The 20,185-nt window shown below is 38.4% G+C and overlaps 1 protein-coding gene across 5 annotated transcripts in view; it reads right to left on the bottom strand.

Moving 5' to 3' along the window:
• The window catches only part of AKAP7 (A kinase (PRKA) anchor protein 7), a 90,090-nt gene that overhangs the window by 6,328 nt on the left and 63,577 nt on the right, over positions 1-20,185 (bottom strand). The window contains exons 1-2 of one of the 5 annotated variants that reach the window (XM_012723753.1): positions 16,079-16,372; positions 13,696-13,764 (exon numbers count right to left, since the gene is read on the bottom strand). The exons of the other annotated variants lie outside the window; for them this stretch is intronic. Of the exons in view, the coding sequence (XP_012579207.1) occupies positions 13,696-13,764; positions 16,079-16,127 (118 nt within the window). The 5' untranslated portion in view covers positions 16,128-16,372. Of the gene's footprint in view, positions 1-13,695; positions 13,765-16,078; positions 16,373-20,185 lie in introns of those variants that run through there. 5 annotated transcript variants of the gene reach the window in all.

Genomic DNA, 20,185 nt, shown 5'->3' with positions numbered 1-20,185 from the left:
TGTAGTATTTATTATACATTTTTTTAAAAAAAATAGTCTGTCTTAAAATGGTGTCAACAAAACAAGAGGGGTTAAGTAGCACAAAGATCTGTATGTCTACTTTTATGTTAGTATCTTAAATAGGATATCAAAAGCACTACTATTTAAAAAATCTGAATTTGTTCTTAAGACACTACTTATAGGGGGGGGAGGGGAAGGCTGACCACAGACTGGGAGAAAATACTGCAAAACATATTAAAGAATGTGCATTCAGGGACTGCCTGGTGGCACAAGGGACTAAGTCTCCGCATTATCCCTGACAGAGAGCTAGCCCACAGGGTGCTGCAGGCTGCTCCTGTCTCACCTGCTGTTCCCCTAAGCAACGTATTTCAGTCAATCCACCTGTTCTGTGCCCCACTCTGTCTCTGGTGAATCCTCTCACTTCCTCACCCCACACCTCTGGCCAACACCCCAGCTCATGTATGCACAAATAAATAAATCTTAAAAAAAATGTGCATCCATAATACAAAATTTTCACAACTTGGTAAGACAAAATAGCCAAGTAAAAAATGGTGAAGGGAATGCAAGAGTTACTTCAAAAAAGACATAGAACTAATAAACATGTAAAAATATACTTAATATCACTAGCCACTAGGGAAATGCAAATTAAAGTCGCAATGAGAAACCATTACTCACCCACAAAACTTTGAAATATTGACAATGCCACGTGTTGGTGAGAATGTGAAACAACAGGAAGTTCTGTTGCTGGCAGGAATGCAAGTTTGTAAAACCAGTTTGGAAATATGAAAGTTTTTTTTCATGAAAGTTTGTCACATTCTTAACATACAACCCAGCGATCTCACATTTGGCTAGAATGGAAAATGAGAAATGAAAGCACATGCTCACACAAAAACCTACATACATATGTTTTTTCATAATTAGGCAACAACCTAAACACCTTCCACTGGTAAATAAGTCAATGAGAGTTCATACAGTGGAATATACTCAGGTACAAAGGAAAGAAAAGTGATAGATGTGAATCTATGTGTATTATGAATCTATGTGTATTATGCTAAGTGAAAAAAGTCAGAGCCAAAGGCTGTACACTATTTCATCACAGGTATTCCAGAAAAGGCAAAAATGTCAGTACTGCCAACAGACAAGTGGTTATCTGGGACTGGTACCAAGTCTCATGGTGAGTGACCATTTGGGGGTTATTGGGGTGAAAATGTGAACTTCCTAAAAGCATGAGCACCCTATTACCCTTTGCAACTAGTACTCACTGGTATTGACCATGACTCTCTCTCCTCTCTCTGCTCTAAGAGAGATATCTCACTGAAGGACCTGAGATTGCTCATAACTGTGGGCTGCAGAAACTCAGCTGTTTTCCTACTGAATCACCTATTTCTGTGTGTGCAATATAAAAACCTGAAAAGGAAAATTTCCTGTGAGATTGACTTGGGTGGCTTCTGAGCATAAATAAAGCCCAAATTGTTTTACTTCTCCCCGTCGGTGTATCAGGCATGTCATTTGCTCTAACCTGCTCAGAGCGCAAACTAAACTGGGTCCCAGTACTCTAACAGTGCTGATTGTCACTGCTGTTGAAACCCAGCTCTTCAGGAGGGCAGTGTGCTCACTGTGACCTGTTTTACTCTTTCTTCTTCATATTGTTTACAGAGTCCTATCTGCTGTTCTAACCATAAATTGCTTTCTATTACATATAGAAACCATGGCTATTTCTCCCCTGAACTTTGATTCCTATATGCATTCAGATTGGAGTGTAAAGACTTGTCAGTGTCCCCGAGATACTGCCTTTTTCAGGACCACTCTACCACATTTTTGCAAACTGACTGAAAGATGCAATTATGAACAGTGATAAAAACAACATTCCAAACACATGATCTGATCCAAAGGAGAATCAACAGAATTATGACTGCTACTACTGAAAAATTATTCTTATGACACAAAAGAAATGAAAATAGTTTCAAACATGCCAAAAGTCTAAGTTTTGGAATAATCATGTTCTTGTCTGGCAGAAAAGCAAGGCTGGAAAGGAACTTTGCTTTGAAATAACATTATGTTCATACAATTTAGCATCATCTATTTTAAGAGACTTTTGCACAGAATTTGAAAGCATGACTAGATGGAATTAATTTTGACCAATACACCTGCTTGTGATAATATATGCTTTTCTTTCTAGGCTAGAAGTTGATTCAAGTGGAAATAAATAATTACTTTTCTGTTCTGAAGGCAATGTTCAGCAAGGTAGATTAGCGGCACAAATGTTGCCATCAATCTAATCTGGTAAAATAAATCATACTTAACAGATATTACTTTACCTCTTTGTAAGCAATAAGGACACACCCAGATCAAAAGGTCACACAGATTATCCCCTGATGCCAGGTCACTAACAGCAAGATAGGGATACTTCTATTCACTGAGATAATACTTTACACTTTTCCATGTGTTTTCAGAAACATATCATTTGGTTTTCACAGAAACATTATAAGGGGAAATAAGTGCAATAAGTGTTATTCTTTCCATATTACTAGCAAGATATATGAACCAAAGAGGTCACATAACTTGTCTTGGATCACATTGCAGATGATGGGAAGCTGAAGGTCTCTTTCTTGAAACTAAGATTAAAACCCCAGGACCAGATAATTTCACTAGTGAAATCTACCAAACCGTCAAGAGCATCTCATACCTATATTCCATCCTTCTCGAAATATTCAAAAAACAAAAAAACCTGAAACAAGGGGAATGCTCCCAAACACGTAAGACAAATTATTTTAATCCTAAAACCATGCAAGGACAGTACACAAAACTATAGACTGACATCTCTGATGAGCATAGCTAGAAAAATCCTCAACAAAATCTTGACAAATATAATCCAGCAATATATTAAGAAAACCACCCATTATGGTTCCATGAAATTCACTCCAGGGATGCAAAGTTGGCTCAACATATTCAAATCAATCAATGTTATTCACCACATTTACAAAAAGAATTGAAATCACATATCACTTTAAGAGACGCTGAAAATTTATTTAACAAGAGCCATCGATGAATAAATCTCTCAAAAATGGGAATAAAAAGAATTTTTCTCAACATCATAAAAGCCATTTATGACAACTCAACAACCAACAGTGTACTACTGGTGATGAATTGAAAATATTTCCTCTGAAATCAAGAGCAAGATAAGTATACAAGTATGCTCACCTTCACTACTACTGTTCAGCATGGTACAGAAGCCCTAGCCAGAGTAATTTGGCAAGAAAGATACGAAAAAGAAATCCAAAGAGGAAAAGAAAAAAAACATCACTATTCACAGGTGATATAACATACACAGAAAACCCAACAACAACAAAAAACTGGCAATAATAAATGAATCATTAAAGTGACAGGATATAAAATTAATACACAAAATAGGTTATACTGTTATATGCAAACAGTGAATCAGAAGACAGAAAAATTTAAAAAACATTAATTTGGGGCCTCCATGGTGGCACAGGGGTTAAAGCACAGCTCTATGAAGCTATCCATAGCCAATACAAATTCTATCCCCGACCAGAGAGGTGACTGACCTGGCACAGTAGATTCCTCCTGTTTCGCCCACTGCTCCCCTCAGCAGTGCATTTCAGTCAGTCTATCTGTTCTGCTCCCCACTCTGTCTCTGGTGAATCCTCTCACCCCCAACACCTTTTGCCTGTACCCCAGTTTTTGCATGCATGCATAAATCTTTTAAATGAAAAAGAAGAAAACATTCCCACTTATAATTATACCAAAAAGAATGAAATACTTGGGGGGAAACTCAAAGGAAGTGAAGGGCAATAAAATAAAAACCATAGGGCACTGACAAAGGAAATAAGACACAGAGAAATGGAAAGATGGCTCATGTTCAAGAGCTGAAAGAAACTTGTTAAAATGGTCATATTACCTAAAGCAATTTACAGGTTCAATGCAATACCTATAAAAAGTCCATTGACATGGGCCCTCCTTGGTGGCACAGTGGGTTAGGACACAGCACTGCAGGTGAGCCGTGGTTGCTTCAGTGCCAGTTAGATCCCCACTCCAGAGGTGACCCACATGGCATGGCAGACCTCTCCTGACCTGCCGGCTGCTCCCCTCAGCTGGTACTTCCTCTATCCACCTGTCCTTCTCCCTACCCTATATCTGGTGAATCTTTCCATCTCCCCTGTACCTCTGGCTTGTACCCCAGTTCTATACAAATAAATAAATAAATAAAATCTTTAAAAAAAAAAGTCCAGTGCCATTTTTTGAGGAAATAGAACAGCTATAAATTTATATGGAACAATAGAACCCCAAATGGCCAAAGCCAAAGCAATCTTAAAAGAAAATTTTAAAAATGGAAGTATCATATGCTCTGATTTCAAATTACATTACATGGTGATAGTAATCAAAACAGTATGGTACTGGAACAATAACAGAAACATACATTCAATGTAATAGAGAACCCAGAAATAAACCCACACAAATATGGACAAGTAATATTTGACAAAAGAGCCATGACCATACAATGGAGAAAGGAAAGGCTCATTTACAATTGTGTTGAGAACCCAGAACAGCCAAAAAAAGAAAATATATCATTACTTAACTCCATACACAAAAGTTAACTCAAAGCAGATTAGAGACTTGGAGATAAAATCTGGAACAAAATACTTAAAAGAAAGTATAGGTCATATACTCCTGGATATCAACAACAGAGATTTAGGGAAACAAAAGCAAGAATAAACAAATGTGACTATATCAAACTAAAAAAGCTTTTGTAATGCAAAAGCAATCATCACACACACAGAGGCAACTGACATAACTGGGAAAAAATATTTGCATATCATTCTCCAACCAGGGGTTAATTTCTAAAGTATATAAACAATGCATACCAACAACAACCAAATAACTCAATGAAAAAATGGGCAAAAGACATAAATTGATACGTTTCCAAAGAAGACCCTTCAGATTTGCCTAAAGGCACATTAAAAAATGTTCAACATCACTTATTATAAGGGAAATGCAAGTCAAAACTACAGAAAGATGTCACTGGAAACAACAAATGATGGAGAAAAAAGATCACTCATCCACCACTGATGTGAGTGTATTTGGTATAGCTTCTGTGAAAAGCAGCATGGAGGGTTCTCAGAAACTGAAAATGGAAAAACTATGTGGTCAAGAGATTCTAGGTATTTACTCAAGGGATATGAAAACACTAAAATTGATACATTCCTGTCACAGCATCATTATTCACAACAGACAAATCATAGACTCAATCTAAATGCCCATCAACAGATGACTAAATAAAAAAGCCATGGAACATACACTTAATGGAATACCATCCAGCTATCAAAAAATATAAAATAGTATTCACAATTGGAAAGATATGGAAACAGCCCAAGTGCCCAAAAATGGATACAGGCTGCTGGCACTGGCATTCTGGTGGTGGCAAGTGGAGCATCTGCGCATACGGAGGTGTGAAGTTGTGCTCCTGAAATTGTAATTACTTACACATGAATGGGAAATCAATAAAGCTGAAAAATAAATGAGATCTTAAATGTCCTGAATGATGTATAATACAAAGTGCGGGCATAAAGTATACAGTGGTCAGCTCTCTAGAGAAGATATCAAAGGAAAGTTTCATATAGGAGGTGATACTTGGGCTGGGTCTTCTAAAGTATGATTTCTCAGGTGGCTCAGAAAAGAAATGGCAGGACAGGGACAGGATGTAAGAGCAGTTCGACCTGTATGGAAACTGCAGGTCTTGGTCTAGAGTACAGTAACTGATGAGGTGGAAGGCAAGGGAAATGGAGTTGGGGTAAAGATGAGCTGGGGAGAGATGAGGAAAACTCTCCAGGAGACGCACTAGGTGCCTGCACATTACTGCTCAAGTACCTACTATAATCACACTGCCCCTCTAGAATCCAAGAGACACACAAGCCACTAAGGCTTACCAAGGAACTGTTCATTTCAATCCATGTGGTGTAATGGTAAAGGAAATTGGATTTTCAAACTGTTTATAAACTTGGGTCTCAACATTCCTGTTGTTTTTGTAAGAAAACATCAGATATACCCCCAAACAGGATTTCTGCTTCATTCTAGATTCAATGCAAACAACCAGTGCATTAAGCTTAGTGAGCAGGACTAAAATAAAAATGAAACTATCATGTGATCAGGAGCATAAAAAACTTTAAATATCACAGGATGAAATAAATCATTTTAAAAGCTGTTCAAAATATGACTCTTTAACTCAGTTACCTAATCCCTAAACCAAACCCTTTTTGTTGATTTTTATTTTCTAAATATTTCAAAACTTTTAAATGGAAGTAACATTACATCAGACCATTATATAACTTTCAGGTGTGCATCATTATAAATCAACATCTGTATGTATTACATTAAGTTCACCCCTAAAACTTTGAACCTGTCCTTCACCGTACAGTTGACCCCTTTGACCTGATTTACTCACCCATGCCCCAGGCCCTTCTGTAATCACTAGCTGGTTTTACAATTACTTTTGGTTTATTTTGAGTTACCACTAATCCACAAGATGCCCTGTGTAGATTTTTATAAGTGCCCTTTCCTCAAGACACTTCATTCCTATCTCTGGAGAAATTTTCATCAATTTCTACTATCTACTGCTTTTGTTAGTACATAAATGTGTATGTTATGCCATAAAACATAAATTACAAAATCTGATATGTACAGTGCCCTCAAGGGCTGCATAGTTTACAACCTATACTACCCCTCAGATTTTATATGTGTACCTCAGGAGAGAAAGAAACTCATCCCACTTGAATGTTGAGCAGTAACATGCTCCCCAGTCACATCGCCATCACTGAATAAAGTGAACACAGAAGCTGGGAGCACTCACAGCCACCATCACCAAGTAAAGTCTGAGAAAGATGGACACAGAAGCTGCTAGTAGCCACGGCGCCAGTGGCAAGTGGAGAACACAAACTGAAAGGAGAAATGGAGAGAGATGAAGGCTGACAACGTCTGAAAGTTAGTCTCAAAGTCAGCTCCACTCCTGTCTGGTCTGCACAAGTCAAGAAGCTCTTTTAAGAAAAGAAAAAAAAAATAGATTTGCCTTGATGTGTGTGACTTTCTGGTATCCATCCTCCCACTGCCTTATCTCTCTGCTTTCATTTCCTCTTCATGCTCTGACTGCCTGGTTCCCAGATCATTTAAAATTCCTCAGATTCCACTGATGGCCTTGGTCTCCTGGCACATAAGTCTCTGGCTCCTGTTAGCCTTGGAAGTCCTGAGAACACAGCTCATTCTCACACCTGGTTGCTAGTTTAATTCCCACCCAATTCATGTCATAGATCAACATGAAACATCATTACCATGGAATCAAAGAATTGATTTAAAGAAATATTAACTAAAGAAGCATACTACAGAACTGCATGACACATACTTGAAAGACATTAACAGATTATTTTTAAGGAAATTTCACAAACTATATGAATTATTTAACATATTCTTGCTGTTTATGACAGTAATCTAGGTGAGAGTTTCAAAGAAATATAAAGTTTATAATAGTCACACCTATTTTAACTGCATTTCTTTTGAAATGTTCACATTTCTACAATATTTATAAAAACATGAAGCATTTTACCTAAATTATTTACTGTGGTTATTTTTGTCCCAAAGAAATAAAGTCCATAAAATAACAAATTAAATGCTTATTTTGAAATAATGAAAGAAAAAATATTATTCAAATGTAGCCAACAACTGTGTGCAGGTTATTAAGCTACTCTCTCAGCACTGAAACCCCACCCCTTCTTTAGCTTCATGGCACTGGAACTAAGACTCAGCACATGTATTTAATGTAGTCCTATCAATGACTTTTTAAATCACCAAAAGAACTTGAATATCCACAGTCCAATTTTCATCCCCCAGGATTCATACAGAGTAACTCATCTTTCACTTCCATTCAAAGAATCCATGAAAGCAGAAGGGGTGGGGTGGGGCCGCAAAAACAAACCATCAAGTATTTTAAGACAACTAATTCTCATGCCTTCTCTCAAGCTAGCTATATAGCCTGAGTCCATGCGCCTTCTCCTTTGATGATAAAGCTTCTGGGCTCCTCACCATCCTGTCCTCCCTTGTCAGGACACACTCCACCTGGTAAAATGCTAAAGAAGTTCTGACAGATCAAGATAGAAAGTCTTAATTAAAAGGTCACCTGCTTGCCAGCTACTAGCTATCGTATACATTGATCAAAACTCTAGAGAGGCTGAGCTTCACAGCTAACTTTAGCTGACTACTTAAAATGCTTGGAAAGTGAGAATTTTATTTTTGCCACAACAGTCAGCTGTGAGACATAAAATTTAAAGATTTACATGGCAAATGCCAACACCATCAAACCCCAAAGTCAAAAGAGAGTTGGGGGAAAGGATTGCCAAGATGCATGACTACAAGTGGACATCGTTTTCCACTAGATTCATCTTACCTCTCTCCTGTTAGCACTACCAACAAGATACTGTCTCTCCAGGGAATGTAAACCCTCACGCCGTCTACACCAAGCATCTGTTTTTACATCACTTTCTTCCTTGTGCTATGCTTTTTGTATATGTCTTAGATTTGTTTATAAATGTTCTTTACTAAATTCACAATTTCTGGAGGCCTGTATGCAGAAACAGAAAATTATAAGTCTCAAGTATCTGAGTCCCATAGACATAGTCTGATGTCCTAGCTAGCACAGACTTTAAGTTATTAAGTTAAAACTGTATTATTCTTTTTTTTTTATCATATAATTCAGTTTTTGCCTGACTATTTGCTATTGGCAAAGAACTTTACTACACAATGAAGAGGTTGGTTTTATAGTTGCAAAGTCTGTTAACATGTACCTTTGACACTATAAATATTTTATTATGGAAAACTTTATTTGTTAAAATGTGTGTTGTGGAAACTTTCTCCACAGCAAGCAGTATCCACTCCCTGTGATAGGAACCTGAAGTAACTTCCACCCTAGGTGTTAATTAACTCAACCTCCCTGGAGTTGGCTGACTTAGCTTTGTAAAGTACCTGGAATGTAGGGGGTGTGACTTCCTTGTTAAGCTAAGAGCCTAGATGCTCTTATGTAGGCTATTTTATGTAGGCTATTTCCTAGATAAAACATTGGAGTCCGATAGATTTCTTCTTAAAAAGTCACATAAACTGAAAAGAAATCTCCAACAATGGGACTGTGTATCTCAAGTGCCATCTCCCATGACCACCTGACTTAGCCTCCAAACACAATGTGCTAAAAAATATGAATTGAAAAGAGTTGAGTTACTCTTCACAGCAGCTCTCACTTAAGGGTAAATTTCATTACCCCTGAAATGGAATGTGAAGGTCCAGAAGAAACCATAGTTTCACTTCACTGGGTTCGGAAATATTTGTACTAGCATAGGCTTACTGTTCTATACCTCAGCATTCTGAAGAAGCCTTCTGACTGCAGATGGCAAAAATTTAACCCAACTAAGTTTAGGAAGGGGAGGATTTATTGCCTTATGTTATGGAAAAAGTCTCCATTATGGCTAACCTCAGACCCAAACAGTATCTCTGGGGCTCCCCTGCTCTAGATTCTATCTTCTTTTGTTCAGGTTTTGTTCTTCCCTTTACTTCCTGCCCACTAGCAATCTTATGCTTATATTCTTTCTCCTCACAACCAAAAAGGAAGGCAGATCCCTCTATTAAACCTTAGGGAAGGTTCTGGTTGACTGCTTGGGACACCTGCCTGGGAAGCAAGAATCATGATGAATAGAACCTCAAGGAGAAGGGAAGGAAGACCCTGAAGAAAAGGATGCTACCCACATAAATGTCAATCTACTCAATGTGGTCCAAAAATTTTAGTTCCTTTTTCTCTCCTGTGCATGATATAAATAAAACCAATTTTATATTGCCAAATTGACTTCCAAGGTGACTACATTTATACAATCAACACACTCATTTGTTATAGAGAAACTGAATTTACTGGACCTATTACATGCCAACCACAGTGCCATGTATTTTATAGACATTAGCTTCTTTAATTCTCACAGGTAGATATTTAAGATGAAGGTACAGAGCCTTAGAGAAGTTACATAGTAAAAATTAAAACCAAAAATGCAAACTGAGTCCATCCATCTCTGAAAACCCCTGGCTTTCTACCACACAGCAATTAAAGTGTGGTAAGAATCGGAAGTTTGTGATAAAAGCTCAGGTACCCACTTTTAAGCAAGGCCAAATCAGTTAAAATGTAGGTAATTACCCATAGGAAGCAATTGATCAGACATCCTGGAAGAATTCTACTAGCCTAATGCCTGAAACTCCTCCATTAAAGATAATTTTAGGCTAGGTCATTACTGTTGCTTAATTTGTCATGTTGTATTATCAATGTGTCTCAAACACACTTGGGATAATTTGGTCTGGTTATAACATAAATGGCCCAGTATATATATGAAGCTTCCTTTTATTAACTAAAATCTTTAAAATTTTATTAACTAAATCTTTTTTACATGCTCCTCTGAAAAAAAGGTAGGAGACAGGCCACATTGTAAAGTCTGAGTGGTCACCTGAGTGGAGCTCAGAGCAGCCAATTACTGCACAAGAGAAAACTGTACACACTTGGTGACCCCATGAAAATTATCCAGCTTTTAGAAGACAGGCAAACTCTAGAAACATCTGAGACAGCAAGAAAGGAAATCTGTTACCATATAGTGTAAGAATTAAAGGGTATCGTGCAGGTAAGATAGGAATAGCAACTATTAGCATTTGCTCTACTATTCCTATACTTAATTTTAGAAACATAAACCTCTTGGGTATCTATTATTTAATAAGGCAAAAATCTAATCTTCAGTGAATATGGCTAAATGTTTTATAAAGCACATTATTGCTGCTACCACACTATTGCACACAAAAATTTTATGCAAAATGTAGTCTCAGGTTGCACGAAGCACCACTGGTTTCACTGGACTTCACGGCTTCAGGAGGGCGGCTGTAATGAGCGACAGCTCCTGGCCCTGCAGCATCCCCCAAACTACTGGTTCTGCTATTTCCCCTCTTAATAATCAAGTGGAAACATTTGTTTTATTATTTTTTTAAATTTTTAAAGATTTATTTATTTATGTATGCAGATCTGGGGTTCAAGCCAGAGGTGTAGGGGTAGTGAGAGGATTCACCAGAGTCAGAGTGGGGAGTAGAACAGGCAGATCAACAAAGTCCACTGATGAGGGGAGCAGTGTGTGGGTCAGGAGAGGTTTGCTGCACCATGTGGGTCACCTCGGGGGATCGAACTCGCACTGAAGCGGCTGCAGCTCGCTAGCAATGCTGAGCTTTAGCCCACTGTGCCACCAGGGAGGGCCAAAACATTTATTTCCTAACAGTCTCATTCATAAGCAGTTATCAAGATGATCCCTACAAAGTGCCTGTCAGACGGCACACGTCAATAAATTAAGAGAAGAGAAGGAAGAAGCAGCAGTAAAGGAAAGAAGTTACTTCCCAGACTCTTAACTTTAAGGGACAAATGGAGAGAAATGAGAAAACTTTCAAGACTGTAGCAGTTCAAACCTCACTTCTTAAATGAGAAACTGAGGCCGGGAGCTATGAGCAGCCTGTGCGGTGGCAGACAGGATGTTCACAGCACAGCTGGGCTTGGTGCTCAGTCTCCTATTCCAGTTCTGTACTATCCACAGCAAACTATGCGTGCCGCAATGGGCTTTCCATAGGCAGCAGCAGACCCAGGGTCGTGTGGGTCCCCACGTACCAACACTTGTGACAGGCAAGAAGGAAAACGATGGCACTGTCTCACTGAGGGGTGGTTCCCTAGCACACACCTCCTGGCACCTGTGCTGCCACACCTATGTGAGGACCTGCTCAAAGGCGTCTTCATTACATCCGGGCAATATTGGTTAGGTTCCATCACTAAGTTACCAACATCGCTGACTTCTGTAACTTGCTTTATACTGAAGTTCTCTTATTCTCATTCCATAAAAGGTACTTGCATTACTGGCCTCTTTAACACACGTTTAGGACATGCTTCTCCAGGTTTAGACACTACATTAGGGTCTGGTGCTCGAAGAGAGCTACACACATGGCGTTTGCATGTGGGTGCTGGAAGTCTGTGATGACAGTGCACACAATGAACAATAACCACAACAAAACCCACGAAGTATAAATGAGAAGAACAAAGTATAAGGCTATAGGATTTCTAGGAACTCTTATGGGGAACTGACAAATCTAAGTACAAGTTTTCCTGTGTCTAATTGAGCCATACCACTACGGTAGTTAATGCTCAAAAATAAAATTAGTCACCATATATGAAATTAACACTGCTAACCTCAATTTATATATAAATGTAATGTCATCAAATTCCAAATAATCAGATACAAACTATCTTGAGATTTGACTCATATTTATGAAATGAATATAATTAATGGTCCTGGCAACTCATCCCACACAAAAAGATTATACTGAAATATAGATAAAAATAATTAATACGGACTTTAAAAATTAAAATGTGGGCCTCCCTGGTGGTGCAAGGGGCTAAAGTGCAACACTATGAAGCTATCCATAGCACTGCAGCATGAGTTCAACCCCCAGCAAGGGAGGTGACCCACATGGTGCAGCAGACTTCACCTGTCTCACTCGCTGCTCCCCTCAGCAATGTATTTCGGTAGATCTGCCTGTTCTGCTCCCCACTCTGTCTCTGGTGACTCTGCTCACCCCCACTCCCCTGGCACATATACCCCAGTTCTTGTATGCAAAAATAAATACATCTTTTTTAAAGAAATTAAAATGTTTCTTGTTAAAATATACACTATTTTCAGCATCACAGAATACCAGAACAAAAAGTAAACAAGTTGTCACTGCCTCCATTCCTCAGCGATTTCACCCTTTCATCTTCAAGTGGCTTCTCCTGCTCTGTTTGACCACCTCCACTTGATGCGGTATGATTCGTTTTTAGGCATGCACACAATAAAGGTGTATCATTCTACATTAATGTAATTATTTCCAATGGGAGAATTTTGCACTAGGAAAAGAAAAAGTAAAATGTTTCTAATTAGCTATAAAGTATCTATTTCATTAGTAAGTCTTTTTTTGAGGTTTACTTAATGCAATAGGTACACTATAGTGGTCAGTGAGCCTGTGAACAACACCTCTGACCATCAGCATGCCCTTCAGAAAGGTCACTGTCAGAAATTAAATAACTCAAAGAATCACCTATTACCAAAAAGGTACTATATATATGGGTTCAGCAAAAACTACCTGGGAGAAGATCTTCAGCATTTAAATTTTACAATAATTACAGTAATGTTTAATGCTAAGATTGTGTCACACTAGAGAGGTCTTACTTAACCTTATAAGAAACAGGCATTCATTGTCAGTATATTCTGATTGTGGCCAAAAGATATAGTTTGAGTAAAAGTTTAACTGGTACTGAAACAAAAAGGGTCTAGCTGATTCGTGCAGCATTAACGGACAGATTAGTGGTAAGCCTACTGTATTTCATGACTCACCCCATTATCAAGATTTCTGGCTATGCATACAGCTGACTACCCAAACTTGGGCCCTTACACAACCAGTTGATGAAAAACACCCCTTTGCTGTTCCCAGTAGATTAAAAGAGGAGCATAACCACCAATTAAGTGAGAATCCTTTCTGTCTACCACCACCATCAAAGAGCAAAAGCAGGAGGAAGTGGCAGTGGGAGTGGAGGGGCTTCAGGACTCTTACCACTTGGCCAGCTGGATATATCCTTTCTGTATCTCTGCAGGATGGTAGAGGACTGGCTTCCCAACTCGCCTGTGTTTTGAGAATGACATCCACAAATTTAAACTGGCACCAAAAACTTAAGTCTCCATAACCTGAATTGCCTTGAGAAGGTACATTCTAGGGTCAATGACCTTTACAGCAGAATTCAAAAGATAAAGAACATTTTCATCTTATTCTGTTCTCATAGGTCCTCTCTGGAGCATGAGGCTCAGGATGAGCTAACAAGGCCACTAGCTGGGGACCCAAAGAGGAGTAAGAGCAGGGAAGTTACTACACCATCCAGGAACGAGATCAGAAGAATGCTGAGCCCTCTCCAATGTCTACAATCTTTTACACATTACCACCACAACTTAGGGACTGGATATCTACTGTTAGTGTAATTTAGGTGTTCTTGAAGCATGCTAGCTAATGAATCACTTTTATAAGTACTATTTGTCATGGATTACCAGCAGCACAGCAGTGCCTGGCACGGAAGCTTTTTCTTTTTCTTTTTCTCTTTTAAGATCATCCCATAGCTGAGACCCAGCATCAGAAAGCTGTATGAATGGAGTGTGGAGTAGACTAGGAGAAGCAGTGAAGCAACCAAAAAAAATCAAGGACAGATCAAAGAATGATGGGGAGGGTAAGGGGAAAAGTGGGTGAATGAGAGGAAAGGAGCAACATAGGCACTGATGTCAACCAGAATTTGCACTTCTGGATTAGAACTTGGCTTCAGACACAGTGTTCTAGTGTCCTGTCTTCATTTTCTTTTTTATAATTTTAGAACTCGAGAAAGAAAACCTCCAAAGCCGTATATTCCACTTGCTGTCCCTCAACGTTAGGAAGCACTGTACCCAAAACACAAGACTTTGCAATCCAGTGATCACAGATAAAAAAGATAGAAAAGGGCAAATTCTTCATTGAGTTGAAAATTGACTTCTTCAGTTAGAGCCAAGAAGACTGTTCAAAGACAAGGGAAGAACACAACAGAAGGAAAACAGGGGCTCCTGGGAAAGCCAGGAGCAGTGGAACAAGAAGTGGAGTAGGGGCAGATGTAACTCACTAGCCCTACATCTGCCCATACCAAGGATTTTCAGCTAGGGATGTTCCTCAAGAAATGAAACAATCAGCCAAGACTCTCAAGAACTGTAAGTCAATCATTCTGACAAGCAGCTGAAAAGTTTGGGCTGCCAATTCTCCTAATTAGAAAGTAAACATTTTTCTGTAAAATCAGCTGAGGTTTTAATATCAGGCTCATTACATACTGTACAGTATCACTTTCATGCGTAAAATTTAGAGCACAGTTTATTGGCTCTTGTACAGTAGTCTCCCAGTGTCCAATTCAAAGCATTATCAGAAAATTCATTGTAAAAACTGACTTATTTCCCAAGTGAAGAGATAAAGGATAGATTTTTTTTTTTTAATTTTTCTCTGGCTGGTTTCTTGAGGAACAAACAGCAAGGAATGATCCAGATGTGGGTGTTTGATTATCTGAACCAAGTAGCTTAAGATTCTGTAAATCTATTTAAATGTCCTCAAATAAAGCACTGACATGACAGAAATGTAACAGTAAATTTAGTAAGTCTGACTGCAAAAAATTTAATGAAAATGTAAAAATTCAGTATTGGGGGCAATCAGTAGAAGGCAAATTCTATTCAGCACACTGAAATGCCAGTGCTGTATTTATCAAAGCTAAAATGTAAATGAACACACATACGCCAGTGAGAAAAAAATTAAATGCAAATGTCATCACTTTAAGTTCTGGTTTCTGGGCCATCAGCAGATGTGGGATCTGCCTGCCATTCCCTTAAAAATATGCAGTGAGGAAGCAAAGTACCATCACCTGTTTGGGATGGTCTTACAGTCACACCTGAATCCTCTCCGTGCAGAACAAAGCAGAGGACACATGAAGATAGCTGTCAGTGTACAGCATACGTCATTTTAGAGCCACCTTTACTTCTCTGTAAGTTATTATCGAGCACTGCTCTGAAAATATCCCAATTTCGGGTAAGAAAAAAGAATCTGGCTGGTAAAATATATCAAATCATATGCAATGATCTAAAGAAACTCAAAACTAAACTCTGACTTTCCATAATGTAATTAAAAGGAGCAGTTAATTACTAACAGAAGGGAAAAATGAGTTTTCAGTATTTTGCATTTTTAATGCAACCTGTGTATTGAGTTCAGTACTTTGACAGTTAATTATTAACTATACACCTATCAATCATTTAAGAAATACACATTCAAAATCATCGCTCATTATTTCGCTATTTTCCCCATAAGGAAAAAAAAAAACTAGCCCTAGAAGACAACCACATAAAATAGTCAAGCGTTTAAGGATCCTGATAGTACAAATCACACTTACTGATTTTTTCCTCATCTCTTGAGAAAGGAAAGCAGCAGAGCTGGCCCATGACACTGGTGCTGTCTTTCCTTCCTGCTGCTCTTCTCCCCGGGTACCCCAAATAGAAACTGCAGTTGCTACCACGGTCTGCGAGCACACCCTGCCTATTCCACTCCGAGGAGCAGCACGCACGCCCGCCCGGGGCATGGAGAGCCAATGCACAGCCGGAAAGAAAAAGGAGAAGGAAACTGGCTGCGGTGAGCAAAAAAAGCTCCACCTCCCCGTCGTCCTCCAGCTGAAAGCAACTGACTGGGACTGACATTCAGCGAAAGTGGCCCCATGCTCCCCCAATTCCCACAACACTGTGAGCTCACGGCTTTAGGGAAGGGCCACGTGCCGTGTGGATATCTGGGCGTCTTTCAGAAAGGTAACCCAGACCAGCCCACAATGAGTCCTTTCTCCTGAGACAAATACGGTAATTACAAAGGGAAATTCAAAGGGAAACACACACACACACACACACACACACACTATTTTCTGTCAGCTATTTAAAGAGGAAGAGCTTCCTCTGATCCCCCAGGAGGTTTTTCTTTGTTTGTTTTATGAATAGGGAAGCTGACATTGTTATACTGAGAACCCAACTTGTATGAAGTACAGAACCTACCTAACAAACTGCATGAACAGTACAAAGGACAGGGAAAGAGACCATCAATTGCTGGCTGCACCCCCACAGCATAGCTTTCAAAGTTAAATCTACTTTCTGAACCACTGCCTTGCTCTCCTATGAAAATATTAATACTATGAATTTTGAATTGTATCAACTATGTCAGTAACCCAGAAGAATTTCCCAAATCTGGAAGCATCACTGAGAAAAAGATCAGGGATCAAGGCACCTCTCTGAAGGAAGCCACAGGGTGATTAAGCAAATCGAAGCAGAGCAATACAACTAATCTCAAGATATATTTTTAACTTCGCGACGTTAGATAATTAATTTCACGTAGTTGTTAAAAATCTGTTCTCTTCAATAGGAATTTGTCATGTATTTCTCTTTTGAGGAATTTACCACTCTGCAGAAATGAAAGACTCTTAGTGTGGTAATATCTCCCACATTCCTACTACTGTACCTCCCAGGTAGCAAACACACCTATTCACCAGGAGGTGAGCAGGGAAAGCACTGGGTGATAATACAACTTCCCCTAGTTCTGAATGCAGTATGTCTGCTTTGATGCTCATATGAACAGAAAAAGAATACAGACTCTGGAAGAATAATTTTTTTAATCTTAAATGTTATTTATTATGTTAAATAAGTGTATGCAGTCAACCACCATCGGCAAGGAAAATGAGAAACTCCTGGTATTCCTCAATCACCTACAATGGTGTAGTGATAAAACCTTTAAAAGTGGAAAGTCAGAGCTCTGAATCCCAAATCTGTCAGGTAGTAATAGTTAAATTTTGATCTCTTTGTCGATGTTTTAATATCTACACCTGCAAATTGGGCAGTTTATTTATTATAAAGTTTTAATTTGTCGCTAAAAAGTGAGTTTGTGAGGAAGAAGAGAACAGGCTCTCTGAGCACGGAATCTACACCCACTTCAGTGTTCTCAGCACCTGTTAGAAATCACAGACTCTTCTGATTTCCTGCCACACTAGCCGCCATGTTGAGTTACTGCTTATTCAGGTGCTGTCCACATCAACGGGCCACACACTCAAATACAGTAGCCAGGGGATAGCTTTCTATGATCAACCCTCCCAACTTAATTTTAGTAATTAGTCGCTGTAGAGCTGTTTCTGAAAAGCCTGCAATTAAAAATTAAACATACAATGTGTCATTAGCTAACAGTATCTCTCAGGATATTCTAAAGAGGGAAATACTACATTAGAAAGTTTTTTCATAAGCATTAAAAGTGATTTAAGCATTAAAAAAGATTGGGAAGCAATTGAGAAATTCAAGAGAAGAATCTCAACACTGGCTTTCAGTTGCACAAATAATTAGCACATTATTCAACCCCAAAGAGGGGTTAGAGTCTGACTTCATTTCACAAGGTTTCCCTCTGTTCTAAAAGGTCAGAATTTGATACTGTAGGTTATGGCTACTTCTAGCCCGATATTTCCAAGGCTAGTCCTCACATTGCATAGTTCTGGCTTTTTTTTTTTTCCAATAAAGTTGATTCACTGTATACACAAACTTACAGAGTTCATAAGTTTTCATTTGCATAAATTTCAACTCAAAATAATGGAGACATTCATGTGTCCAGACTTTTTGTTATTTAGAAAATGTACCATACATATATTAGGTATTCTGGTAAAATTTTTAAATTTTTTTTTCCCTTTCTCTCTAGTTTAATTTACTTGATAGAAGCCCCTCCTCACCCTTCCCTATCTCACTAAAATAGGCAAGTAATAAGTTAAATAAGAATAAATGCTATATTGTGGTGATCGTTTGATAATCTATACAAATATCGTATCATTTTACTATTATATTGTATACCTGAAAATGATATATGTCAATTATACTTCAATTAAAAAAGAATAAACATTAACATTTACTGGTCACTTATTCCACACCAGGCACTTGAAATGTTTTACATCCACTCATTCATGTAATCCCTATTACAGTCCCCATTTTACAGATGAAAAAAGTTAAAGACAGAAAAGTCACTTGACCATAATCTGTCAGAGAATGCATGACATAGGATCTGAATTCACTTTAGCTGGCTGCATAAACCTTGAGCATCTGGACCCAGATTTCTGTATTAGTAAGCACAAATTGTGTTGCTCAAAACACAATAAAAATAAATATGCTATTTACAAAATAGCATATTAAATTTCCAGAATAATGTACAAGGCAACTGCTACTTTATTCAATTATATTGCATCATGTTTAAAAATGCCCTGATTTCTCATGCTTTGTCACAAATCTACTATTCTGCTAAAATACTACAATCCTATTTTGTTTTTTTCTCCCTAATTCATGTATTCTAACTTCTTTATTTTATTTTATATATATATAAATATTTTACATCATTCTTCATTTTGTGCATTTTTTCATCTCAGTTGTAATACCTGGGGACTTCCCACCATCAATTCACCCATGTGCCATCATCATAATCCTGTTTTGATCCTATTCCCCACTGTACCCCCATAGAATGTCTCTGGTTTACAGTTGATTGCTGATTTTTGTTTTTACTTTATTACAGTTGCTTTTTTTCCTCCTGATCCCTTCCACTCTTGCTATGAAGTACAATTCTATTTTGAACAAGGGACATAAATACAGATCACTGATTGGAGCTACCTGTCCTGTCAGAGAGAGACCAGAATGGCCCCTGAAAGCTTTCACCCTCCAGGAAAAGTGAAGAAGTAATCCCTGAGCATATTAATGGGGTTTTATTAGGGGATTAACAGATTCCATTTTGGTTATCAAGATCTATCACAACTAGAAGATTTTTAAAAGAAGTACAGTTTGGCCCTCCCTGGTGGCGCAGCGGGTTAAAGCACTGCACTAAGAAGCTGAAACCACTTCAGCATGAGTTCATTTCCCGCCTGCCCTGGAGGAGATCCACATGGTGTGGCAGACCTCTCCGGACCCTCCCACTGCTCCCTTCAGCAGTGTACTTCGTCGATCTGCCTGTTCTGCTCCCCAATCTGTCTCTGGTGAAGTCTTTCGCCATCCCTGAGTCTCTGGCCTGTACCCCAGCTCTGTATGCACAAATACATAAATCTTACAAAAAAAAAAAAAAAAGTACAGTTAACCACATGAGAAAAATTTGGTATCGTGTTCATGAATTTAAAAGCATAACCTTTTCATGATTCTTTCTCACAAATATGGTCACAGACAAATCATAGTATCTGCTCTAGTTGGTTGGATTTTTATTACAATGGCTAAAGTAGCAGAAATAAAACTAAAATGCAGGGAGAGGCAACTGCCTCTTTCTTCTCTATGTACTTTGAACTATCAGCTCTAATGGGAAAAAATGATTCTTAGCTATTCTTAGTATTGGCTAGTACTATGTCATAACCATCACTGAATACACACACACACACACACACACACACGAATTTCTGTGCGACTTTGTTGTAAAAGTTCTGGTTCAAGATAAAGAGCAAATCTCTTTACCATCTTGACTCTAA

Source organism: Condylura cristata, unplaced genomic scaffold, assembly GCF_000260355.1.
Source record: "Condylura cristata isolate star-nosed mole 26May11 unplaced genomic scaffold, ConCri1.0 scaffold00001, whole genome shotgun sequence".
Classification (NCBI taxonomy): domain Eukaryota; kingdom Metazoa; phylum Chordata; class Mammalia; order Eulipotyphla; family Talpidae; genus Condylura; species Condylura cristata.
This window is presented reverse-complemented; position numbering and strand designations above follow the sequence as displayed.